Source organism: Gossypium arboreum, chromosome 2, assembly GCF_025698485.1.
Source record: "Gossypium arboreum isolate Shixiya-1 chromosome 2, ASM2569848v2, whole genome shotgun sequence".
Classification (NCBI taxonomy): Eukaryota; Viridiplantae; Streptophyta; class Magnoliopsida; order Malvales; family Malvaceae; genus Gossypium; species Gossypium arboreum.
The window spans coordinates 101462998-101484886 of record NC_069071.1 but is presented as its reverse complement, the minus strand read 5'-3'; the positions used below and the strand labels follow the sequence as shown (position 1 = coordinate 101484886).

General features: G+C 33.3%; 2 protein-coding genes and 1 non-coding gene across 3 annotated transcripts; 1 reads left to right on the top strand and 2 right to left on the bottom strand.

The window, feature by feature from the left end:
• Positions 1-361: 361 nt before the first annotated feature.
• Positions 362-468, top strand: LOC128289745 (small nucleolar RNA R71). The gene has a single exon (XR_008279389.1). It is a non-coding gene; the product is annotated as a small nucleolar RNA R71 (small nucleolar RNA).
• Positions 469-14037: 13569 nt separating this feature from the next.
• On the bottom strand, positions 14038-17967 carry LOC108464375 (26S proteasome non-ATPase regulatory subunit 4 homolog). Its single transcript, XM_053025070.1, has 7 exons — positions 17712-17967; positions 16056-16170; positions 15768-15974; positions 15312-15610; positions 15100-15231; positions 14370-14473; positions 14038-14290 (listed from the first exon to the last, which is right to left on the bottom strand). The coding sequence occupies exons 2-7, from the start codon at positions 16160-16162 to the stop codon at positions 14192-14194; spliced, it is 948 nt and encodes a 315-aa protein (XP_052881030.1). The 5' UTR covers positions 16163-16170; positions 17712-17967; the 3' UTR covers positions 14038-14191.
• A 436-nt stretch (positions 17968-18403) lies between these two features.
• On the bottom strand, positions 18404-21425 carry LOC108467181 (uncharacterized). The gene is made up of 3 exons (XM_017767735.2): positions 20143-21425; positions 18937-19282; positions 18404-18853 (listed from the first exon to the last, which is right to left on the bottom strand). The coding sequence occupies exons 1-3, from the start codon at positions 21213-21215 to the stop codon at positions 18593-18595; spliced, it is 1680 nt and encodes a 559-aa protein (XP_017623224.1). The 5' UTR covers positions 21216-21425; the 3' UTR covers positions 18404-18592.
• Between the last annotated feature and the right edge of the window lie 464 nt (positions 21426-21889).

Here is a 21889-nt window from a genome sequence, read left to right as displayed (position 1 = left end):
ATTCTTCAGATAAATGTCCTTCCCACAATAGACACAGGCTACATTTTCAAATTAATTTTGTAGCTATGCTGCAAAACTATTAAACCCATTAGTGGTAAAACTTTTAAGCATTGAGGAAATCGAGGATATTTGAGATGCAAGTGAAATGAGAACGTCTACTTCATGTATTCCAACAATTTGTCTTCCTAACACTGCTTGATTGGTTTACCATTGATAATTATTACTGGTAATCCTCTCAATGAATTCATAAGCCTTATTATAAGACTTAGAAATGAGAGCACCATTAGCAGAAGCGTCCACTACCATCCTCGTATAAGCATTGAAACTATTATAAAACGTCTCAAGTTGGATGCAATGTGGGATTCCATGAGGAGGGCACTTCCGTAATAATTCTTTGTACCTTTCCTATGCCTCATACAAAGACTCATCATCCATTTGTTGGAAAACAGTGATCTCGTTCCTCAACTTAGCATTCTTGCTAGATAGAAAATACTTCATGAGGAATCTTTCTGCTAACTCTTGCCATATGGAAATTGAATTTGGTGGCAATGAGTTCAACCAGACTTGAGCTTTGTCCCTTAGCAAATATGGGAATAGGTTCAATCGTAGTGCATCTTCGAGTACTCCGGCTAACCTGAAAGAATCATTCACCTCCATGAACAGTCTTAAGTGCAGGTGAGGATTTTCAGTAGGCATTCCACTAAAATGGCCCACTGTCTAAAGCATCTGGAACATGACTGGCTTCAGCTCGAACTATTGCGCCTCAATTTTGGGTTTCCTAATACCCAGAATAAGATCATGAAACATTGGCATAGCATACTGTTTTAGAGCTCTATCCCTATCATCAACAATAAGCATAGGATTTTGAGTAGGGTTTGCTCCATTTCCTTGATTTGGATTTTCGAAGTTCATCTCTTTGGTCCTTATTTGACTTGCTTGTCATCTCCGCTGCCGAAAAGTTCTTTCTATCTCAAGGTCTATAGGGAGTAAATCGGTAATTCAGTCAATACTTATAAACACCTGAAATAAACATAGAAAAATTAATTAAGTTAAAATTGAAAAAAAAATAAACCAAAATAAAAAATTAACAAATTCACAAATTCACAAATAATGAATTTTTAAAACAGTCCCCGGCAATGGTGCCAAAAACTTGGAACGACGGAAATGTGAAAGTGTACACAATCGCAACAAGTAATAAAGTGACAAGTAAATGTCGAGTTATCGTACCCACAGGGACTGTGAAAAGAATTATTTATGAATGCAATTTTAAAACCACTTTAGTGAAGAAAGACATTTTGATTTGAAGAGGTGATTAAAAACTAGGATTTAAACTAAGTAAAATAAATAAAAATAAGATAAAAGTTCCAATGCACGATTTCAAAAGATGATTTCAATCAAGATGACATAATTGTATTAGATTAATTACATTTTTTAACTTAGAATTGTTAAAGTCATGTTCATGTTATTACGAATAAATTCACGGCAACTCGGTAATTTGCTAACTTATGAACACACTTACCTACCAAAATCTATTTATCTCTTGACTATATCTCTACGTCAATTCAACCGATTAAACAAATTTTAATAAGTAAATGTGTTAATACACATACATACTTATGAAATTAAAATAATCTCTTATACATATCTCTATGCCAATTCAAACAATTAATTCAATCTCATAAGCACATAAAAGATTACATGAGGTAACAATGTATTTCTACCTTGAAACAGTTTAATCACAATAATCTTGCAAGTTATGCAAGGCTAATGTATCGTTAGATACCGTTGCTAATTTAACCCTCAGCTACCTTAGATGATTAAACATGCACTGATTAAGTATCGCGTCAATTAATTATAATTTCAATCCGTTTAAATAATTAATTCATTAGTTACTTTATAATTGTAATGCAAGAATAACTTAGTCATGGTTTTACTTAATCAAACATCTTACTGAGGCATATAACAACACATACAATTTTAATAAATTAAGTAGACAAAATGCAATCAACCTAACACAAATAAAATTTAAGCCAAATTAATTACATTAAACATATCAACATCAAAAATATTCATAGACATGTTCATCAAAACAACAAAAGAATTAAAAGGAAATGGAACAATAATCAAATCCGATGTTTCTCCGAGGCTTGACTAATTTGCTCTGCTCCTCCTTCTCCGCTTGGTCTTGTTGAACCGAGGCTTCCATGAACACTTGAATGCTGCTTCAAATGGTGGATGAATAAATATCTTTCAAGAGGTGAAATTGGCAAAGGAATAGGGGAAGAAAATGAAGAATAATGGAAGGGAATAAAGTGAGAAAAGTGAGAGTGAAGAAAATAAATGAATGGGTTTGAGATGTGTTTGGAGTGAGCAGCAAATGGGGGTATTTATAGGTTGAGATGGCTACTAAAGTTAGCATAAATCATCAGCCATAGAGTCCCCCCATGGCCGACCACACATGTGGCAAGTTTGAAGGTTTCAAACTTTTTTTTTTTGGATAAAATTGAAGGTTTCAAACTTGTTATTTTAAAGTAGGGGCACATCTAGAAAGGCATAAATAGTGGAGGGGTTTAAATGCAATTTCAAAAAGTCTTGAAGGGCTATTTTGCAAGCCAAATAATCATCCAAACAAGCTGATTGAGTCAGCATGTGGGACGATTTTGAGCTGCCTAGTGCTCAGTTGGATCGGTTTTCTCGATTCTACTTAACTGGGCCCCTTTTCACAATTAATTAATAATAACTTATTTAACCCAAATTAAATTGGATTAAAATTAAAATTAATTATACTATGAATTAATAAAAATAATTTGGACCATCTCAGGCTGAAAAATTAGTTCACCTTGATGCTTCAAAATTGCTTCTCAATTTTGTGTCTGCCGAGCCGTTTTTTGCCCTTTGTGCAAATTGTCGAAAATAATCAAAGTTAATCAGAATTAATTATAAAATTAATTAATATTCAACATGTTAATAATTTAAGTACAAAATAATTATTTTATAATAATTATATATTTTTTGACAAAAATTTTACCGAAACTGCATGAATTTTAGTTAAAAAGGGCATGAAAAAGTGTGTATATTTTCGTGTTTCTAGATTCGCGGTTTACTTTGAGATTCTGTAAGGCGTTGCATGAGGCTTTCGGTTTGAAGCTTCATTTCAGTTCAGCTTATCATCCGCAGTCTGATAGTCAGTTAGAGAGGGTGATCCAGATTCTTAAGGACATGCTTCGTAGTTGTGTTATCGACTAAAGAGGTAACTGGATCTTCACTTGCTGTTAGCCAAGTTTGCGTATAATAATAGCTATCAGAAGAGTATTCAAATGGCACCGTTCAAGGCTTTGTATGGTCGGAGGTGTAGGACTCCTCTGTGCTGGTCCGGAGTTAGTTCGGGAGGTTAAGAATAAGGCGAGACTTGTTTACGAGCAATTGAAGGCTATTTCTAGTCGACAGAAGTCCTACGCTGACTTGAGACATCGAGACATCGAGTATCAAGTTGGTGATAAGGTATTTTTGAAGGTTTTGTCGTGGAAGAAAGTTCTGAGGTTCGGGTGGAAGGGTAAACTCAGCCCGAGGTTCATTAGCCCTTATGAGGTTGTTGAGCAGATTGGATCAGTTGCTTATCATTTGTTGTTGCCGCCTAAGCTAGAGCGTATTCATGACCTCTTCCATGTCTCCATGTTACGTAAGTACAATCTGATCATTCTCATGTTGTTCCTGTTGAGGAGATCGAGGTTCGATATGATCTTTCATACGAGGAGAAACCGATTGCGATCCTAGATCGAAAGGTTAAGGTGCTATGCAATAAGACAGTTTTCTTGGTAAAAGTCTTGTGGCAAAACCAAAAAACTGAGAAAGCCACTTGGGAGCCGGAAGATGTGATGAAACATCAATATCGACATTTATTTGATTCAGGTAAATTTCGAGGACAAAATTTCTTTTTAGAGGGGGAGAGTTGTAATATCCCTAAACTGGTTCTAATAGTTTCGGGTATATTTTTCGGGTTCCGAGTGTGAAATTAGGAATTTATAAGGTTTCTAATAATTTTTAATTTAATTTAGGAGGTTAATTTATTCTAAAATCGATTAAACAATAATCTGGAAAATAAATATATATATATTTGAAATATTAATTTTAAAGATTTTAAATAATTATTAGTAAAAATAATCAGTTTGGGTTGAAAAGAATTTTAAAATAATTTTTATTGGGGATAATTCGAGTAAAATTTAAATATTAATTAAATAGGATTTAATTGTAAAAGAAGGAAGGGTATTTATATGGGGAAAAAAACCTTAAAATTTAGAATTTTTTAGGGAAAAGATTAAATGGTAAAGGGAAATGTGGGAGTGGCCATTAGGCAAATTTTCCAATTTTTTAATTTCTAAGGGGTGGTTTCAATTTTAAAATTAATGTATCTAGCCCATTTTTCACACATTTTACATCAGATTAGAGAGCTTTAAAATTTGTTGTCTTTGCATATTTAAAAGGTCTATCATCAGAAAATAGATACAACCAATTTCCTTCTCAAAATACTTTCCCAATTGACCCAAAATTATTCTCAAAAGTAGCCAAAAATATTTTGAAATTTCTCAAGTTTCTTGAATCTAAGATTTTCAATCAATGAATTTAGAGTGAATCAAAGGTAATCTTCAATCCTAAACTTGTTTTTATGATGATTAGAAACATTTTTACATGATTTGAGAGTAAATTAAAGGATTTTTATTAATGTTATCTTTTTCCAAGTACACATAGTTCTTTAATGGTGGATCTTGAATTTTGAGAGGACAATGAATGTTCCAACTCAAAATGGATATATTAAAAGGTTTTTTTTATCTTATTTATCAAGATTAAAGATAATTTGTAAGGTAATTTAAAGAAATATGAATTTCATCATTTTCATGAACCAATTTTTCAGAATTTTGTGAAATTGATTTAAAGATGAAATTGATGCCTAGTATAAGTGTATTTGGTCTAGTATTGATGAAAGTGTTTAGGAGCAATGGACATATCGATTTTGTGAGGAATCGGGTTTTCGACTTGATGTTACAAATCTGATAAGGTATATTTGTGAGAGGATTTCGATTAGTATAGTTAATTAAAATTCGTGTTTATTATAGCATGGAAATGTGGTAATATCTACTTTATTTTGTGGTAGAATAAATTGTGTGGTGAGTGTTTCTAAGGGTGATTTGGTAAATTGACCCTCATTTATGTTTAATTAGTAGCTTAATTGATAATTTCAATTGATTTATTATGGTTGAATGGCTGATTTTTGCAAGATTGATATTATATGTACAAGAGTTGAACTTTTATTGAATAATGGTAAGTAAGCATTTAGGTGATTTTCTGCAATTTAATTAGGCTAATTATATTGTTGATTAGAGCATGGTTACTGGAGTTTTTGATCATGATATATTGGTGTTACAATTGGTAATTGAGCATTGGAAAATGACACATGAAATGTTAAATTTAATTGGATGTTAAATGGCTATGTTACACGTTACACATAAGCAGTTGTCACATTAAATTGAGCACAATAATGACTGATTTATATGCTATGTTTGACTAAATATATTGGCAACATTCATGGTGGATCCATTGGATATAGTTGGCATGTCATAGGATTTGTGAGTACTCGCATTTATTTGTGACATTGTGAGCATATGGCTCTAGGTGGACTAATTTGTTTGGGGTAGATAAGGGAGTGTTAAGCATGAATCTCCACTCATTGGGTTATTTGAGGCGCTATAAGGGAGCATGTGCTTTGACCCACTCAACTCGGTGACAGTAATTGACATTTATGGGAGTTCGGAGATCTATTTATCCGATGTATGATCACCCGATTAAGCCATAAGAAATGTATGCCAATATATTTATGTGTGATTATTGTTATATCATTCGATGTTTGTAAACCATGAATAATTGATTCTTGATATTGATAAAGCATATGGAAAATAAATTGACATGTTTCATTATTATGGTTAATAATTGGTGATTGATTGTATGTGATTTAAACATGATTTGGATGTTGATTTACTAGTTGTTTTTATTAACATTCACTGAGCTTTTTAAAGCTCACACTCTCACAATTTGTGCAGATAATCGTCGGGCATGAGGAGCTGAGGAGCCAAGCAAGAGATTTCCAAGAGATTTCCAAGAACTTTAGGCTTGATAAAGACTTTATTAAACGTTTTAAAGACTGTAATAGACATTGTGGAACTCCCAGGACTTAGTTTAATTTTGGTTGTAATTGGACTTTGGACATTGGACATTTTATTTTGGATGGTTTTATAATAATTTTGAGGCATATTTGAGTTTAAGTATTGAATGATTTACAGTCTATTGTTTCTTGATAACACGATGTGTGGCCATGAAATCTGTACTAACGATTGTTTAAATGAAGCTTTCATGAAGTGGTTTACTAGCGGCTAAGGTACGCCACTTGTTTGATTTATTCTGTGTTTGTTATGCATGAAATTGATTGCCTAATTATATATAATTGTGGCTTGATTTATGTCAATAAACTTAATTAAAGGTGTATGTATATGTATGTTAATTAATGGTACTTAAATCAGGTTTAATTGGCCATTAAAATATGCAAAATCAAGTTTTAAAATGAGTTTTTCGCAAAAATAGGTGCAATGGTTTTCACACGAGTGTGTAAGGGGTTGCACACGGGCTTGTGGAGACTAGAGCTATCACATACGGGCATGTGCGATCGGTCTAAAAGTTTTGCACGATGCAAACATGGTCGTTTAATGACACACGGTATGGGGGACAAGGCCATGTGGGTTTTGGGGTTTGAATTTGTGTCTCTTTAAATTGGTATTCTAATTTGTTTAAGTTACAATTTAGTTCCTGATAATAAAACTTGAATTAGACATAGTAAACGTACTCAATTTAAGTTGAAATTTTTAAGCTTGCATAATTTGACTAAAAAAAGGTTGGTAAACACTTAGATCTAAATCGGGTTAGTTTTACCATAGGTGGTGAAATGACAAAAATGCTTTTAGGTAAAATTACTTAGGAAAAGTTTAAAATTGGCTCATAATTTGTTTTTGCATTAATAAATAACTAATAATTAGACAAGATTGAGGTGTTATAAGGTCAGGGTGTGTCTTAGGCAGTTGTTAGCCAGAGAGTCACTTAGGTAGCTAATGTAATGCTTCCAATTCGGGTCGATCCGTCCCAATCGGGTTTAGGGTGTCATATTGAGGGTTGGAGTACTCGAATTTTACCATTAGGAGGGAAGGAGGTCTTTATAAGATCAGTGCTATAAGCGATTCCTGTGTACGCAATGCAATGCTTTTTCCTATCGAAATTATTGTGTCGAAAATTGAAAAATATATTAAATAAAAACCGATGGACTAATAATAAATGTTTTAAAGGTATCTATTGGACCAATTAGCTTTCATTATGCAAATTGAAAAGTGATGGTGGGCTGGGGTTTTGTGAGTTAATTAAGTTAAATACTGCATTGTTGGCGAAGCAATGTTGGCGTATTTTAATCTAGCCCACTTGTTTGCTAGCTAAAGTGTTCAAAGCCAGATATTTTCTTTAAGTAGATTTTATGTTCGCAAGAATAAGTGCTTACCCATCTCTTACCTAGAGGAGCATTTAGAGTGCTCGAGGGCTAATTGAAAAAGGTATGAGTTGGCGTATTGGGAATAGAGAGCAAGTGAACATTTGGAATCACTTCTAGCTACCTAAACCTAGAGATGGGAGGGTCTTGTGTAAGAACATTAATATTAGATGGACTATGGTGAATCAGTTAATTAATGAAAATACTTCTACTTGGAATGCAAATAAAGTTCGAATGCTACTTGGACCGAATCAAGTTAAGAGAGTCATTAAAATTCCTTTGGTTGTTTTAAGTCCTCCAGATACAATGGTGAGGAGGTATGAAGGGTCTAGAAAATATTCCATCAAGAGTGGGTAAAAAGCTCTTTTTGAGGAGGAGTTACATAGTAGGGGTGATTACTCGTATGACACTGCTACAATGTCAGAATTCTACAACAAAATGTAGGCACTACAACTTTCCAAAAAAGTAAAAATTTACATGTGGAAATTACATAATAATTTTTTTCCTACATTTGGGAATCTAGCTAAGAGAAAGCTGCTAGTTGGAGGTGATTGTCCACTATGAAAGGAGGTAGAGGACACTGTTGAGCATTTGGTACACTCTTGCTATATTTTGCAGTAGATATAGATGCATTTGAAGATTGCAGTGAGTCCAATGATAGTGGCCTCAGATTACAAAATATGGTTAGCACATGAATTTCTAAATGCATATATTAAAACTAGGAAAATTATGGTCACAACTTATTGGGCTATTTAGTATATGTGTAATCGGATGGTCCATGAGGGACTAAGGTGGACAATTCATGAATTGGTAGGTTTTGTCTAGGGGTATGTTCTGGAGTTTAAGACTATTTCGACCTAAGAATACCATTCCATAATACTATGAAGGATTTATAAAGACCTCCATAAAGGGGCAGCATTAAAATAAAATTTGATGTATCATTCCATGCAATAAGTCATAGCTCTATCTTTGGGTTTATTGCTAGAAATAACTCAAGTCAGATTATGGGAGCGGGTAGTTACCCTCATTCTGATGTAGCAGATGAGTTTGTAGTAAAGGCGGGTGCATGTGAACGAGCGGTCATTTTTTCTATAGAGATAGGATTTTGAGATGTCTATTTTGAAGGAGACTCGCTCATAGTAGTTAAAAAGATTAACTCAAGAGAATAAGATCAATTAGTTCTTAGGCCAGTGGTTCAAAATATTAAAGATTATAAGAGGAACTTTGATAGAGTTACCTTTCATTTTGTTCGTAGGGAAGTTAACACGGCGACACATGTTCTTGTGGGTGAAGGTAGTCGATACCAAGAGGTCGTGTATTGGATTGAAGAAGCCCCAGATGTGGTGGATCAGATTGTGGCTGAGGAATGGGTTCAATGGCTACGTAGAGGAGTGGGTAGCAATTCATAGCTTTGTGGTGTGGAGAAACTCTCTCTTGTACTCCATGAAGGTCATCAAAGTTTTTTCTCTTTGAAATTAGTCGCTTCAATCTCATGCAGCTGTGTTGGGGCAGTTTTTGGAGAGATTTTATCTAGCTTTTTTCTGTCATTTTGATTTATAAGGTATGGTTAGGGGTGTTGTTTTGTTGTTTTTATTTTGGTTTTTGGTTTCTTTTATGGTCTTTTCTTGTTGCATGTTTTTTTGCGCTTTTTAATCTGTTTTGATTGGTGCTCTGTGTCAGTTGTATATCCTTGGGCTGAAACCCCTTTTATTAAATGAAAGCCACGTATTTAAAACCAAAAAAAAATTATTTTATAGATATTTTCACATTAATTATAGCTAAAAAAAAGGTAAACAAAAAAAATAATATATGAAAATTACATTTAGGGTGGGTTGGATGGATGATGGGATGCGATGCGTTTAGCTTACTTTTTGTCTCACGCTATAGTATCACTATAATATTTAATATTACTGTCACTGTTATTTTTCCACTAACCCCAGATAAACGTATCGTCTATCCAAACTCATAACAGAGTGCAAAATGTAAAGTGGTTTCGGTGCAAACAAGTATGAATTATGAATTAACATATAAATGCAGCATTAGTGCGATGTAGTATTAGAATTAGAATGTTAATTTCGATCAAAGTTGTATTCCCAAAACGAAAAAAAAAAGTTTGATTTTGTAAATTAATAAAATGAGAACATAACCATAATTAGTAGAAAAATTGGATGGTCCCATCTCCCATTGTGTTCCTCAAAAGGGTTGTTTGCGTGAAAGTGAAGAAAGAAGAAGGCCCCCAACGAATACAAAGTTGCCATTGCTCCACAAATGGATGTTTACAAAACAAAAGAAGCATTTTTCTTGGTATCAATGAATCTATAATCCAATCCTTTTCTATGACTTTGCTTCGCCTTCACTTTCTTTATAACTATTTGCTTCTTTGTTATTTTATATTATAATTAAAACATTTTCTTTTCTTAATTCATGATTTGGTGTGAAGTACTATACTAGTTTTCTCACTTTCATATCTTTTTTTTTTTACCATATTTGGTACTTAAAATATTATTATGTTTATAGTTTTTAATCTTGATTCGTCACTTGTCTTTTTCTTTTCATTTCATAATATAATTTAAATTTAAATTCATTTTATTGAAAATAAATATTGTATTATTAATTATTAATTTTCATAAATGCACACTGTCACCGCCACTCTTCCGGTGATCCCTTCAACAAATATAGTTCCCAAACTCCTCACATTTTTATCTCTACTCAAATCTCCACTTCATTTCCTCAATAACTCTAAGGAAACCCATGAAATTACCCGATTGAAGATATGAATCTTCATATTCGACACAGCCACCATGAAAAACCCAATGAAACCATGACTTCTTTTGTAACGCTCTTCTTCCACTCTGATAACGAGAGAAACAAAAATGTCAAAACCCCCACACCCAAAGTGAAAAAAGTTCCAGCCATCAAAGGGAAAACGGTTGATGAAAATTAGGGAAAGGGGCTGTAAAAGTACTGATAGTGCAAGTGATGAGAAAAACACGAACATTAACTGCTCCCAGGTTGAACCCAACAATTTAGCCAAGTAGACATTGTTGAACCAATCTTGACCAATCAAAATAGAAAAATTTTAGCCAAATCCTTAATCTAATCTTATTATTGACACACCCTTTCCCTTTGACATTTAAATTTTTTACCTTCTCTTTATCAAATCGACCAGTAGCCGTATGGGTTTACATCAGTTGGGGTGTAAAACAACGACAAAAATGAATAGAGAAAATGCCAGTTATATATATATATATATATATATATATATTTGCATTTTTGGGATTATTTTTTTATTTTTTTAATATTTTATAAGATACAGGTGGCATAATCTGATTGGCTATCAATTTTTTTTTAACATCTGTTAAAAAATGGATTAAAATCTATAACAAAATAATATTTTAGATACAAAATTGAATGGAAAAAAGTTTTTTAAGTATAGGTGAAAATGTGAACTAAGCTTTTTCATTTTAACGCCTACCAATACCCATTCCAAGATTTCACATCCCTAGGGGTAGGAGGCTTGAGTTCTTCCACAAACTTGTCTAAAGATTGTGGCTGCCACAACCCGACAACACATTTATTCATAAAAATAGTGCCTAATGTATTTTTCTAATTCACCAAGTGATTTGATCTGATCTGATACGAGTTTTATATGTAGTCCAAATGCTAACAACACCCACATCAATTCTTTTGCTATCCAAATAGCATGTGCCTGCCTCACCAAACTTCTATTATTTTGATAGACGGATAACATTTAAGTTCATGATTCTAACATTAATAAATAATTTTAATATTATTAAAAATAAATATAATTATTATTTTTTAACAACTGATATATCATATTTTTTGATCGATTGTTAATGTATCAAATACAAATTCGAAGATTGATGGTGAGTTGTTGTTGGACCCTAGAAATCTTGCCGTTTGTGAGCAGCCTCTATTCAACTCTGATTTGATTTGATGAATCTATGCCTCAAAGTGGTGAAGGAAATGGAAATGGGTGGTTTGATTTATAGCCACTCTTGCAAAAAGAAATGGTGACCCAGCCTAGCAAAGGATCCACAGTCACTGATGACTATGCAATTACGTATCAATCTTTTATTGGAAGTGTTTCCAAAATTAGGAGCCTCATCTAGAATTAGATTTTAACTACAATATGCACAAGAGTTGATTACGCATGCCTTGAACGAAGATGCATGGTTGTTCACCGTTTACGACGCATTTTGTAGGTAAGACTATAGGAGTTTACGTACTTGAGGATGGATTGTATTTTAACTCTTTTATTAAAAATAAATAAAATAATTTTATGTATTTGAAAATATGTAAATTAGTTTTTTTAAATAATACGTGAAAAATGTTGAATTTTTTATAAATAAATTATAGGATGGTCACTTAATTATTAATTTTTTGATCTAGTCACTAAATTTTTGAAATTATAAATTTTTTCAATCTGAAGTGATGTGAGTTTTTATTGGTCTAGTAACATAATGTTTACATATTATATCAATTTGATCCTAAATATAAAAAATTCAACAAATTTAGCTGTAAATGTTTACAAAATTTGTCATTTTAGTTCTAATTCTAAAAGAATTAATAAAATTGGCCCTCAACATTTAAAAAATCTATCAATTTAGTCCCAACTCTAAAATTTAAAAATATTTTAAAAATCACTTTTAACCCTTTATAACATATCGACTAACCCATACAATTTTTTAAAATAAGAAAAAGGGTATCATCTCTCAAGTCACTCACATTAATTTTTTTACTATAATTTAAATGTCACACTAAACCAAACCAATTAATTTGGAACCTATTTGGAATAATTGGTCGCATTACTACCTGAATAGTTAACGTTTTTAATGCCTTTATTTTCTTTTGGATCTTAAATTTTTTTGTGCTTTATCCCAACTTTTTAGAATTTTTTTTGCAAGTGACTTTAAATATAGTACTTTTTTTTTCTTATTTTAAATCTCACATGGATTAGCTATAGGGATGACAAACAAACCTGAATCTGACAGATTTCGATCTAATACGATTTGGTAGGGTCAAATTTTTCTGTTAAAGTTAGGTGTCGAGGCGGGTTAATTTTTAAAAATAGTCAGGTCGGGTTGAATTTAGAATGAAATTGCCTAGCCTACCCCGAGATATTTATGAAATCACCCTCAATATATATTTAATATTAATTAAATTAAAAATCCCAAAAATTTATTACTACCAATATCATTCTACCTCCTCTATACTAGTACGTTTTCACCCCTATAAGGTTATTTCTCCCATTTTCTATCCTCTTAATTTAATAATTTATTCAAATAATATTTATTCTTTTTTTTCCTATCCTGTAATCACAACATGTGTGTAAATATACATTAGCACACAACTCTAGGTATATATCATTACTCAAATCTAATAAGAAATGGTGTCAAAATTCTTCATTTAAAAAAAATAATTAATCATAATTTTATATAAAAAATTAAACTCAAGTCAAATCGGAGCTGAGTATACTATTAATTTTCAAGTTTTCAATGGCTTAAAATTTTTAAATTTGGAGTTAGAGCATGGAGCTAGAGCACCAGATTGATGCGGATTAGACAAAAAACCGCCTTGTCTTGCCTTGTTTCCATAACTAGTTAGCCGATGGGTTATAAAGGGCTAAAAATGAAATTTTTTTATAAAAACTATATTTAAAATTTTAAATTAACAAATTTTACAAATATTGAGGGCCAAATTTATTGAGTATTCTAAAATAAAATTAAAATTACAAAATTTATAAATCTGAGAACTAAATTTGTTAAATTTTTTTATATTTAGGATCAAATTGATAAAATATGTAAACAGTAGAGGGCTAATTTTGTTATTACACCAATAAAAAAGGCTACATCAGCTCGAACGACTAAAATATTTAATTTGAAAAGTTTAATAACTAAATCGAAGAAATTAATTTAATTAAGTTATAGTTTATTCATAAAAATATAATTTGCAACATGTTTTACAGAAAAACCAATTTACATGTTTCAAAATATATAAAACTAATTTATTCAATTTTTCATTATAAAGATAAAATACAATTTAGTCTTAAATACGAGTTCCGGATTATTGTTCCGGATAATATGAATCTATTATTGGGCTTTGCCTCTTGGATGGTAATAGTTTTTTTACAGTTAATATTGCGCGTATTTTAAAATTCAGATAGGTGGTTCTCGATTGATTTAATAATAATTGAATAATTATAAATCATTCACACAGCTTCAATTTCTAATTTTTTATACGGGTTCACCAATAATTTGGTCAATATTCAATTTTATGGCCATTGGTCCAACCAGTTGAAGTATCATTCACAATTCAACCATCCAACGTCACTGTATAGGGCAGAATCCATTTTAATTTTTATATTCTAAATTATTATGATCTTAACTTAAAATTTCACTTGATATTTTTCAATTGATGTGACACATTCACTTGTCATCTTTTCACTGCTTATCTTCGTTCTTCTTTCCTTGCGACAAGTAGCATGTAAAAATTACAACTGCTTGTTCTTGGAATAAATTTAGTAAAGTTGAGATACTCGGTCAGCGCTTATTAGCAGGTAAATATTTAATGCATGCTTGGTACAAACCATGCTCATTTTAGTTGAGTTTTAATGACAGGCACCTCAGATTGGCCTGCCAAAGATGCTAGCAAATCTTTCACATTTGGTTCATTTGGGTCAACTCCCGGAAGCTGTAACAGTCGTAACAAGTCTCAACGCCGGCAAAATAAGAAGATATTGATTAAGAAATGCACATTTAGCTAGACTTACTGAGGATAGGATGGATGACATAAAAGATTGATCTCTCAACACCTTGCTGACAGCTGACTGCACCGATGAATCCTTTGAACCCTCTTGCATGGACATCTTAAGTGCTGCATGCAAGAAACAAGAACATTTTGTATATTTAATTAGTAGTGAACGACAATGATGCAAGCATTTAGCTAAAGTTATAGATCTACAAGAAGTTCTAGGATCAAGCATCTTAAACTGCTAAAAATCCAACGTAAACCAATTTAAGGAAAAATCCTGACATGATCAACCGTATATACACCTTTTTAGTTAATAAAGGGAGAGAGATAGGAGTTGTCCAGGATCGATCCCAAGACTGTTGTCAACTAAAGACATAATATCAAGTCCTTTGTCACTCTACATGTGCCTTCATCGACAACCACATATATACTTAACCAAAAGGCATATACAAGTATAACCCAACCAAAAGGCATATACAAGTATAACCCTTACAGTTCAGATAAAACACAGCATTAAGAATATGAACTAAACCTACTATGACATAGTTCTTTGGTAAGAGGATTTAGCAATATTTAAATATTTAGATTAGCAGGAGACCAATATGACATTGCAGTCACTTGGAGCATATATGTAAAACAGAATTTACAGAAGCATTTCGTAGTTCTTCTGAAACAAAATAATTAGTAGACAATGATCTCCTTCAGCAAAGGTGGTATGTTAAGACAACCAACACAAAAACAGGACCTACCCATGGCTAGTTCCTGATCACCATTTGCTGCCTCAGACATCTCAGCATCACCCACAGACAAATCAGATCCTGGGACATTCATTGACAATGCAAGGGCCTGCTTTAACAAAGCATCATCCTCATTCTGCCACAGTATGAGTTAGCCAAAGCCAATTTTAAACTTAAATCAACTATTTAATACTAGAATGAGGTAATCTGTCACATGGTAAAATATATTAACTTCATAGTAGGACCAATCATCGGATCAGCAACTTTTTCTGTTGGAGTTGCATTCTGTGAATCTGATGGTGCTTGTGCTTCCTCCCTTTTTTCTTGTTTTCTGGCTTCTTCAGTGCCCCTCTTGGCAGCAGCTTCTTGCCTTGCTCTCTCCTCTTCCATGCAAAACCTTAAAGCAAGAGCCAGCTCTGGATCTATATTTGGATCGATGCCAATTTCAAAATCAGAAGCACCAACAGCTGCAGCTGCTGCAGCAAATCCACTTCCTCCTCTATCCCCAGAGAACACAGGCGTGCTAACAAAGGAATCAAAAAGTTATATGATTGGCACAAGCACTATCAAGTAAGCAATATAGCCTTAAGAGACATGTCCCATAGCCTCTTACTAATTTCTTTTATAAGAAAACCAAATACTTCAGGAAAAGATAAAATCAGGAATAGCCAAGTAAAAACCTCATAAGCACATCAGAAAGTGCATTTTGACCCAGAGGAACATGGACTATGTGACTACTGTCATTATTAACAGATGCAAGAAGAGCCTTCAACTTTTTGGGCTTTCCATTATCGTCCTCACCAAAATTGACAATATCAAGAGCTACACTATTCTTTTTAAGCTTCTTTCCTATCATCTCCAATGCCTTCTTTTCATACTTAATGGGACTGAAAGCATAAAAAATAAGGGGGAAAACGATTATATTTGAAATGAAGAAAACAAGCAAATAGAAGGCTAACACGATATACCTTCCAGCAAAAACTATAATCCTTTGCTGCTGGTTTTTTTTTTGACGATGCTTCAGAGCCAATTGAGCAATCTGAATTCCAGTTGCTAGGTTCATCTCACCCCCCATTTCAAGACCTGTGTAAAACATTAAAAAACATATGCTGCTTTTATTGGAAAAATAGGGATAAGAGGCGAAGGAAGATTATTTTTTATTCAGAAATCCTTAAAATACAAATTTTAGGGACTAATCATTTATCATATGCTGCTTTTGCATAAAATGACACCATCAGTGAGGACAAGTTCTCCAATTCTTCAGTAAGAGATAAAGGTGCTCCTCTTTTCCAGAGGTCAGAAAACATCCATCTTTACACTGCACAACATACTTAAACAGGTCATAGTAACAAAATGCCAGACTCATGTCATATGAACAAAATAGCAAGCCATATCAAGACAATTAATGCTAGTTTTCTTTCAACATATAAGCCAAGTTTTCTATTGACAACACCACCACCAAAATAGTGTACACTGAATTTAATCTATCCGAAAACAAACTGCAAAAAATTTCAACATGCCTAACCTTTATCTTCAAGTATAACAGTAACATGGAAAATCAAAACACAAATTTCAGCAGAGCATATATATTGCCACAATAGTTCAAAGAAGCCATACTTTATTTACGATGTTAGCTTAAACAAACTCTATCTTCGAATATGACTCAAAATAAAAGAGAAAATGGGTAAATTTCAGGTACTGTGCATGCAAGAGAAGATTTTGCCTAGATCACTGGTAGGAGTAGCCGACTGTGTTTTCTGGATTGGACTGCCATTAATTTATTAAAGGCAAAATCAAATTTCCCGTTTGCCATTAAGAAAAGGAAACACCTAGGGGACCTTTGGTTCATGGAATGTAAGATTACGATAATATGATTTACTTAGCACATCACAGAGTATGTTACATTATCCTATATGGTTTATTATTTGTTGATAGGAATGTAAGATTATTTGAAAGCACATTTTACTAAATTATCATTTTATAGAATTTTTTTCTTTTTGAACATATATAATAAGTAAAGAAGTCAAAACAATTTTATACATCATTAACATGAAAATTGTTTCTTTCACTACCGATGAATTTCTAAAGTTCACAATAAAATTAACAAAATAGCATCTCTCTCTCGAAATACATTGAAAATTTTATATTCTTAATTCAAATATGAAAAAGAAAGTTTTGGGCAAAGCTTTCTGCCAATTCAATCCAAAGATATAAATATTAATATAATTTTGTTAAAGTACAAAAGAAATGCTAATCTGGCTCCGGATTCTGGTTTTGTTCAAAGCTAAGGGAAAGAAGCAAGAACAAAGAAAAAGGAGATTTTTCTTTTAATCAGACTTGATATTTTCTTTGGTTTGAAGTCTAAAATTAACCAAAATTATAAAAAAAAGTAGTAATAAAATTATCCCGAAGTAAATCTAAGATTACTAAAGAAGAATGGTAGGGAGATTACTCAGATATTCCAAAATCTTGACACGGCTGGAAATATAAGAATAATGGCTCTTCGAAATCCAAATGTGGTAATGAGTTATTCTGGCATCTTACATTACCAAGCGCCACAAAGGTAACTACATCCATAAATAAATAAGATAAATGGAATAGGTTAAGGTAAAGCAGTAATTTACCTGGGTTTTAGCACCACAGGTAAGACTAATGGCATCAGTTTGAGCTTGAAATCGAGACGGAGAATAATCGTTGTTTCGCATCCATTCCGAGTTATCAATGCATATCTTAGTCGCCTGATTAAAACCCATAAATTGAAGAAAGGGATCAAGGAGGAATCTTTAGCATTGCTTTACCTCGAGCACCATTGTTTGTGAATTCGAAGATAGAAGAGTAGCGTTGAAATAGAAGAAAACCCGAGATTTTACTTGATTTTTAGTGCACTGCCCCCTGTTTGTGTTTATTCCGGGGACAAATTTAAGTGCTCAACACTTTAACTTTTCACTTTTACCAATACACCCCTCTTGCTAGTTTTACCGCTTCATCACTTCAACTATTAACTTTTTCATTAAATTATTAATAAATTTACAATTTCTTCACTTAACCAGTGATTTATCCATTAAATTATTAGTAACTTTACAATTTCTTCACTTAAATTTAATTTTTCATTTTACTAGATTGTTAAATTTCTTTTAAAGTCTGATTCGATGGATAAATATACATTTCAAGTCCTTATCCCCTTAATACATGCATAAAACAGGCAATGATGATCATAAAATGAAATCAACCTTTACCAAGATGAGTCTTTCTCTTCACTCTTTACTAGCCAATTTTCATTAAAAACAAACTCACTCTTGTATGAAGTAAAAAAGAGTGAAAAACATTAAAACAGTTAGATCTTTATTGAACAAGCCTAAAAATAAGTGTACAATGCAACAATTTGAATGTGATGATGGTATGCACAAATTTGCCAATAGGCCGTTAACAACCCCATACAGACACCAAAACCAAATGACAAATCAACAACACATTATTTTGAAGTTACAAACATACAAGGACATGTCTATACATCAAGTGTTCTAGATGGGTAGGATGATCGACTGTTCCTACTGATTGGTAACTGAACGTAAACATCATGAACCTCATGCTTGTACACTTCCCCTCTATCTCTATCAATTGCGTAGCAGATGTAAACAGTGTCAATCACATTGTCCAACACATGGACGAAGAATCCCAGTACCAGGATTAGCAGCACCCACGCAAGAGCCGCGACGGTGTACATGTTAACCCCTAGATCACTAACACCCTTTAAGATCGCACAGACCTGCATTTTAGGAATGTGATTGTCAGGTAATTCAAGTAAATGAAGGGGGAGAAGGATAAGAAGGAAGTGTATCAGAGACTCACTGCAATTGCATAAACTGCTGAAAGGACAAAAATAACTCCTGCTAATAAACGAGTTGATACGGTCTCCACAAAAACAGCAGAGAGTAAGTTACGTCTTAGAAGCTCGTATGTCATCCTCGCAGAGGTGCAATATGCCTCGCCAGTTATTGCCGCAAAGTTGATAGTGAACTTGTTAAGAAAGTCTATCGCAGACAGTAGGGCATTAACACAACACCGGAGAACAAGATTCACTATCCCAGGAACATCTTCTTCTCTTGCACTATCAACAGCAGCACGCACCACTCGAACAACAAAGACAAGTAATCCAGATAGACAGATGGTGCCAGAAGAAGGACCAAATGCATTTCTGCACGTTTATAGAACCAAAAGGGTTAGAAAGGTTAAATTTAACTATTCCGATAATCAATAGACATAAGGGATGCCTTGAAAGTATGTCCGTTTCGATTCTCAGTGTTGCAGATGTTTCATTAAGACATCTTTCAGAAATTACCTTACCAACACTAGGATATAGTGTTCTGGCTAGTCGACAAGAAGCTAAAAGGCTGCCTAATCTCAATCGAAAAGGACCTAATCTTAGAAAAGAAGTCAACATGCTGTATTTTGGCATGGCAATTTCAACAAAGAAACTAGAGAAGTAGCTCTCTTTTCATGGCAATCTAGCCCTCTATAGAGATGCATAAAGGAACTAAATGAATTTCATATACTAAGATAAAAATCCATCACAAGAAACACCAGAAGGCGAGGAACACACTCTCAGAGTTGTTGTTAGGAACAAGATCGTTTGACCATTCGTCACTCCATTCAATCAAATGCAAAACAATGTCGTCAAATTGAATCCACAAGTCCAAACCAAAGTGAATTGCCACCATAGTGACCTTCCATACTCAAGTACAAATACTATACTCATATACATCATGCAGCTATAAACCATACTAAAATCGATGTTATCAACTATGTGCCATTACAATTATCCTAAGCTTTATCACCAAGATCTTACTCTTTGATAATTAATCTATTTAAACAGTCTGGTATTCATAATGTAAGCATGCATCCAAAGTTCAAAGCAGTCACTCAGAAACACAAAAATATAAGTTCCAATTCAAGCTTAGTTTGAACTACCCTCACAGAGAAGCACAAATCATCTATAATAATACATTGAAATGCATAGATCTTTATTCAGAAAAGCTGAAAACAGTAGGAAGTTACCTCAAAGATCTTCTTATGCTCCGGTGAGGTTTCGTATCATCTTTGGAGAAGTACCACTGAGCAATGGTGCCACTGGTAACATATACCTGAGCTTCCACCATACCGGTCAAGGACCACAACATTGTCAAAATAGCCAATGCAAAATAAGCAGGCACCCAGCTATCTTGTTTCCAAACACAAGTATACTCTCCATTCGATTCTTTAGCCACAATTTTCCCATTAAACCTAGAAAACACCAAGAACACAACAATTGACGCATAATAAGCCACCAATCCAACGGTCAACAACGGTATCACCAAAAACAACCCTAAATTCCTCGAAAGCGCATCGGAAGCAACCCCGATAATCCTCACAGTCAACTCGATCCGATGCCAATTAGCCACAATGATCCAAATAATAACCCCAACTATTAACAAAATGAAAACAAGCACCAAAATTCTATAGACCAAAGGGAAAGCATCACTACAAGAAGAGCTCAAGGTACAAGCAACGAACCAATAAACATCAAAGAAAACCGGCATGATTATAAAGAAAGGAAGCAAGACATAAACGATCTGCTTCGTGTAGTGTTTGAGTAATAAAAGCAAAAGTAAACATATGGGTACACTTAAAACTGAAGTTATCACAAGGGTCCATACTAAATACGTCCAAAGACTGGAACTTGACAACGCAAAAAATGAAGTTTCAGAGACCCATATTTGACTTGATAAAAAGGAAGTGGCTTGAACGCAAGAAGTGGAATTGGAATCGTAAGTGAAGGCCGAAACGTTGGAGTAGTTGTCGTTTCGATGGAAGATTGAGAAAATACCGAAAGCGAAAGTGCAGAGGACGAAGAGAAGGAAGAGGATGAGGAAAGGGAGGTCTTTGAAAGGTCTGGGCCCGTAATTGAAAGAGATCTGGAGGGACTGAGTTGGGTCGGATTCGGAGGGGTCGGATTGAGGTGGTTCTTCGATTGGAGGAGATGGGTAGGCAGAGCTGGTGGTGGGTTTGAAGAGGAGAGGTTCGGTGGAGGAAGCGGCGTCGTATAGAGATGTGGATTTGGAAGTGGTGGTATCTTCTTCCGTGCTGCCCATCGCAGCGACGAATCAAGGGACGGAGAAAACAAAACGACCGTGGGGAGAGATGTTTTATCTGATTAGAAAGAAGAAATTTTAGGACTTTTGCTTTCAATAATTATTGTTTTGTTTGTTTTAGTACTTTTTTGGGGATTTATTTAATTTTATATTTATTTTGGGGTGTTTGACTGTTTGGTCATGGAATGGAAGCCGAATTACTAAAACTAAGAGCTGGAGAAGAAGATGAGTGGGTTTGGACCGTTTGGTCGTGGTGGAACGGAACTGTTGAAGTGCCACGTGGAACTATTCATTACTAAAATAAATATGAGATAAATCAATTATATTCGGGTGAAATATTACTTAAAAATGTCAAAGAAATTTTTAAAAATTATAATTTTTCTTTTAAAATAATTAAAGAGCATAAATAATCTTACATATTTATAATTAAATTTCAATAATATATTTTTAATTATTAGAAAAACACTAACTGAATTTAACAAGTGTACATAATGAATTAGTTGGAGTTGATGATCACATATCGGACTATGATTCATGGTATCAAAAAGCAACAATAAAGGCGTTCAAATCTTATTTATTCAGTCCATTTTTGTTTTTTCATCTTGTTAATTTTAGTATTAAAGTGGTCTCACAGGTAGGTAATTTATGACAGATTTTGTCACTCCTACATCAAT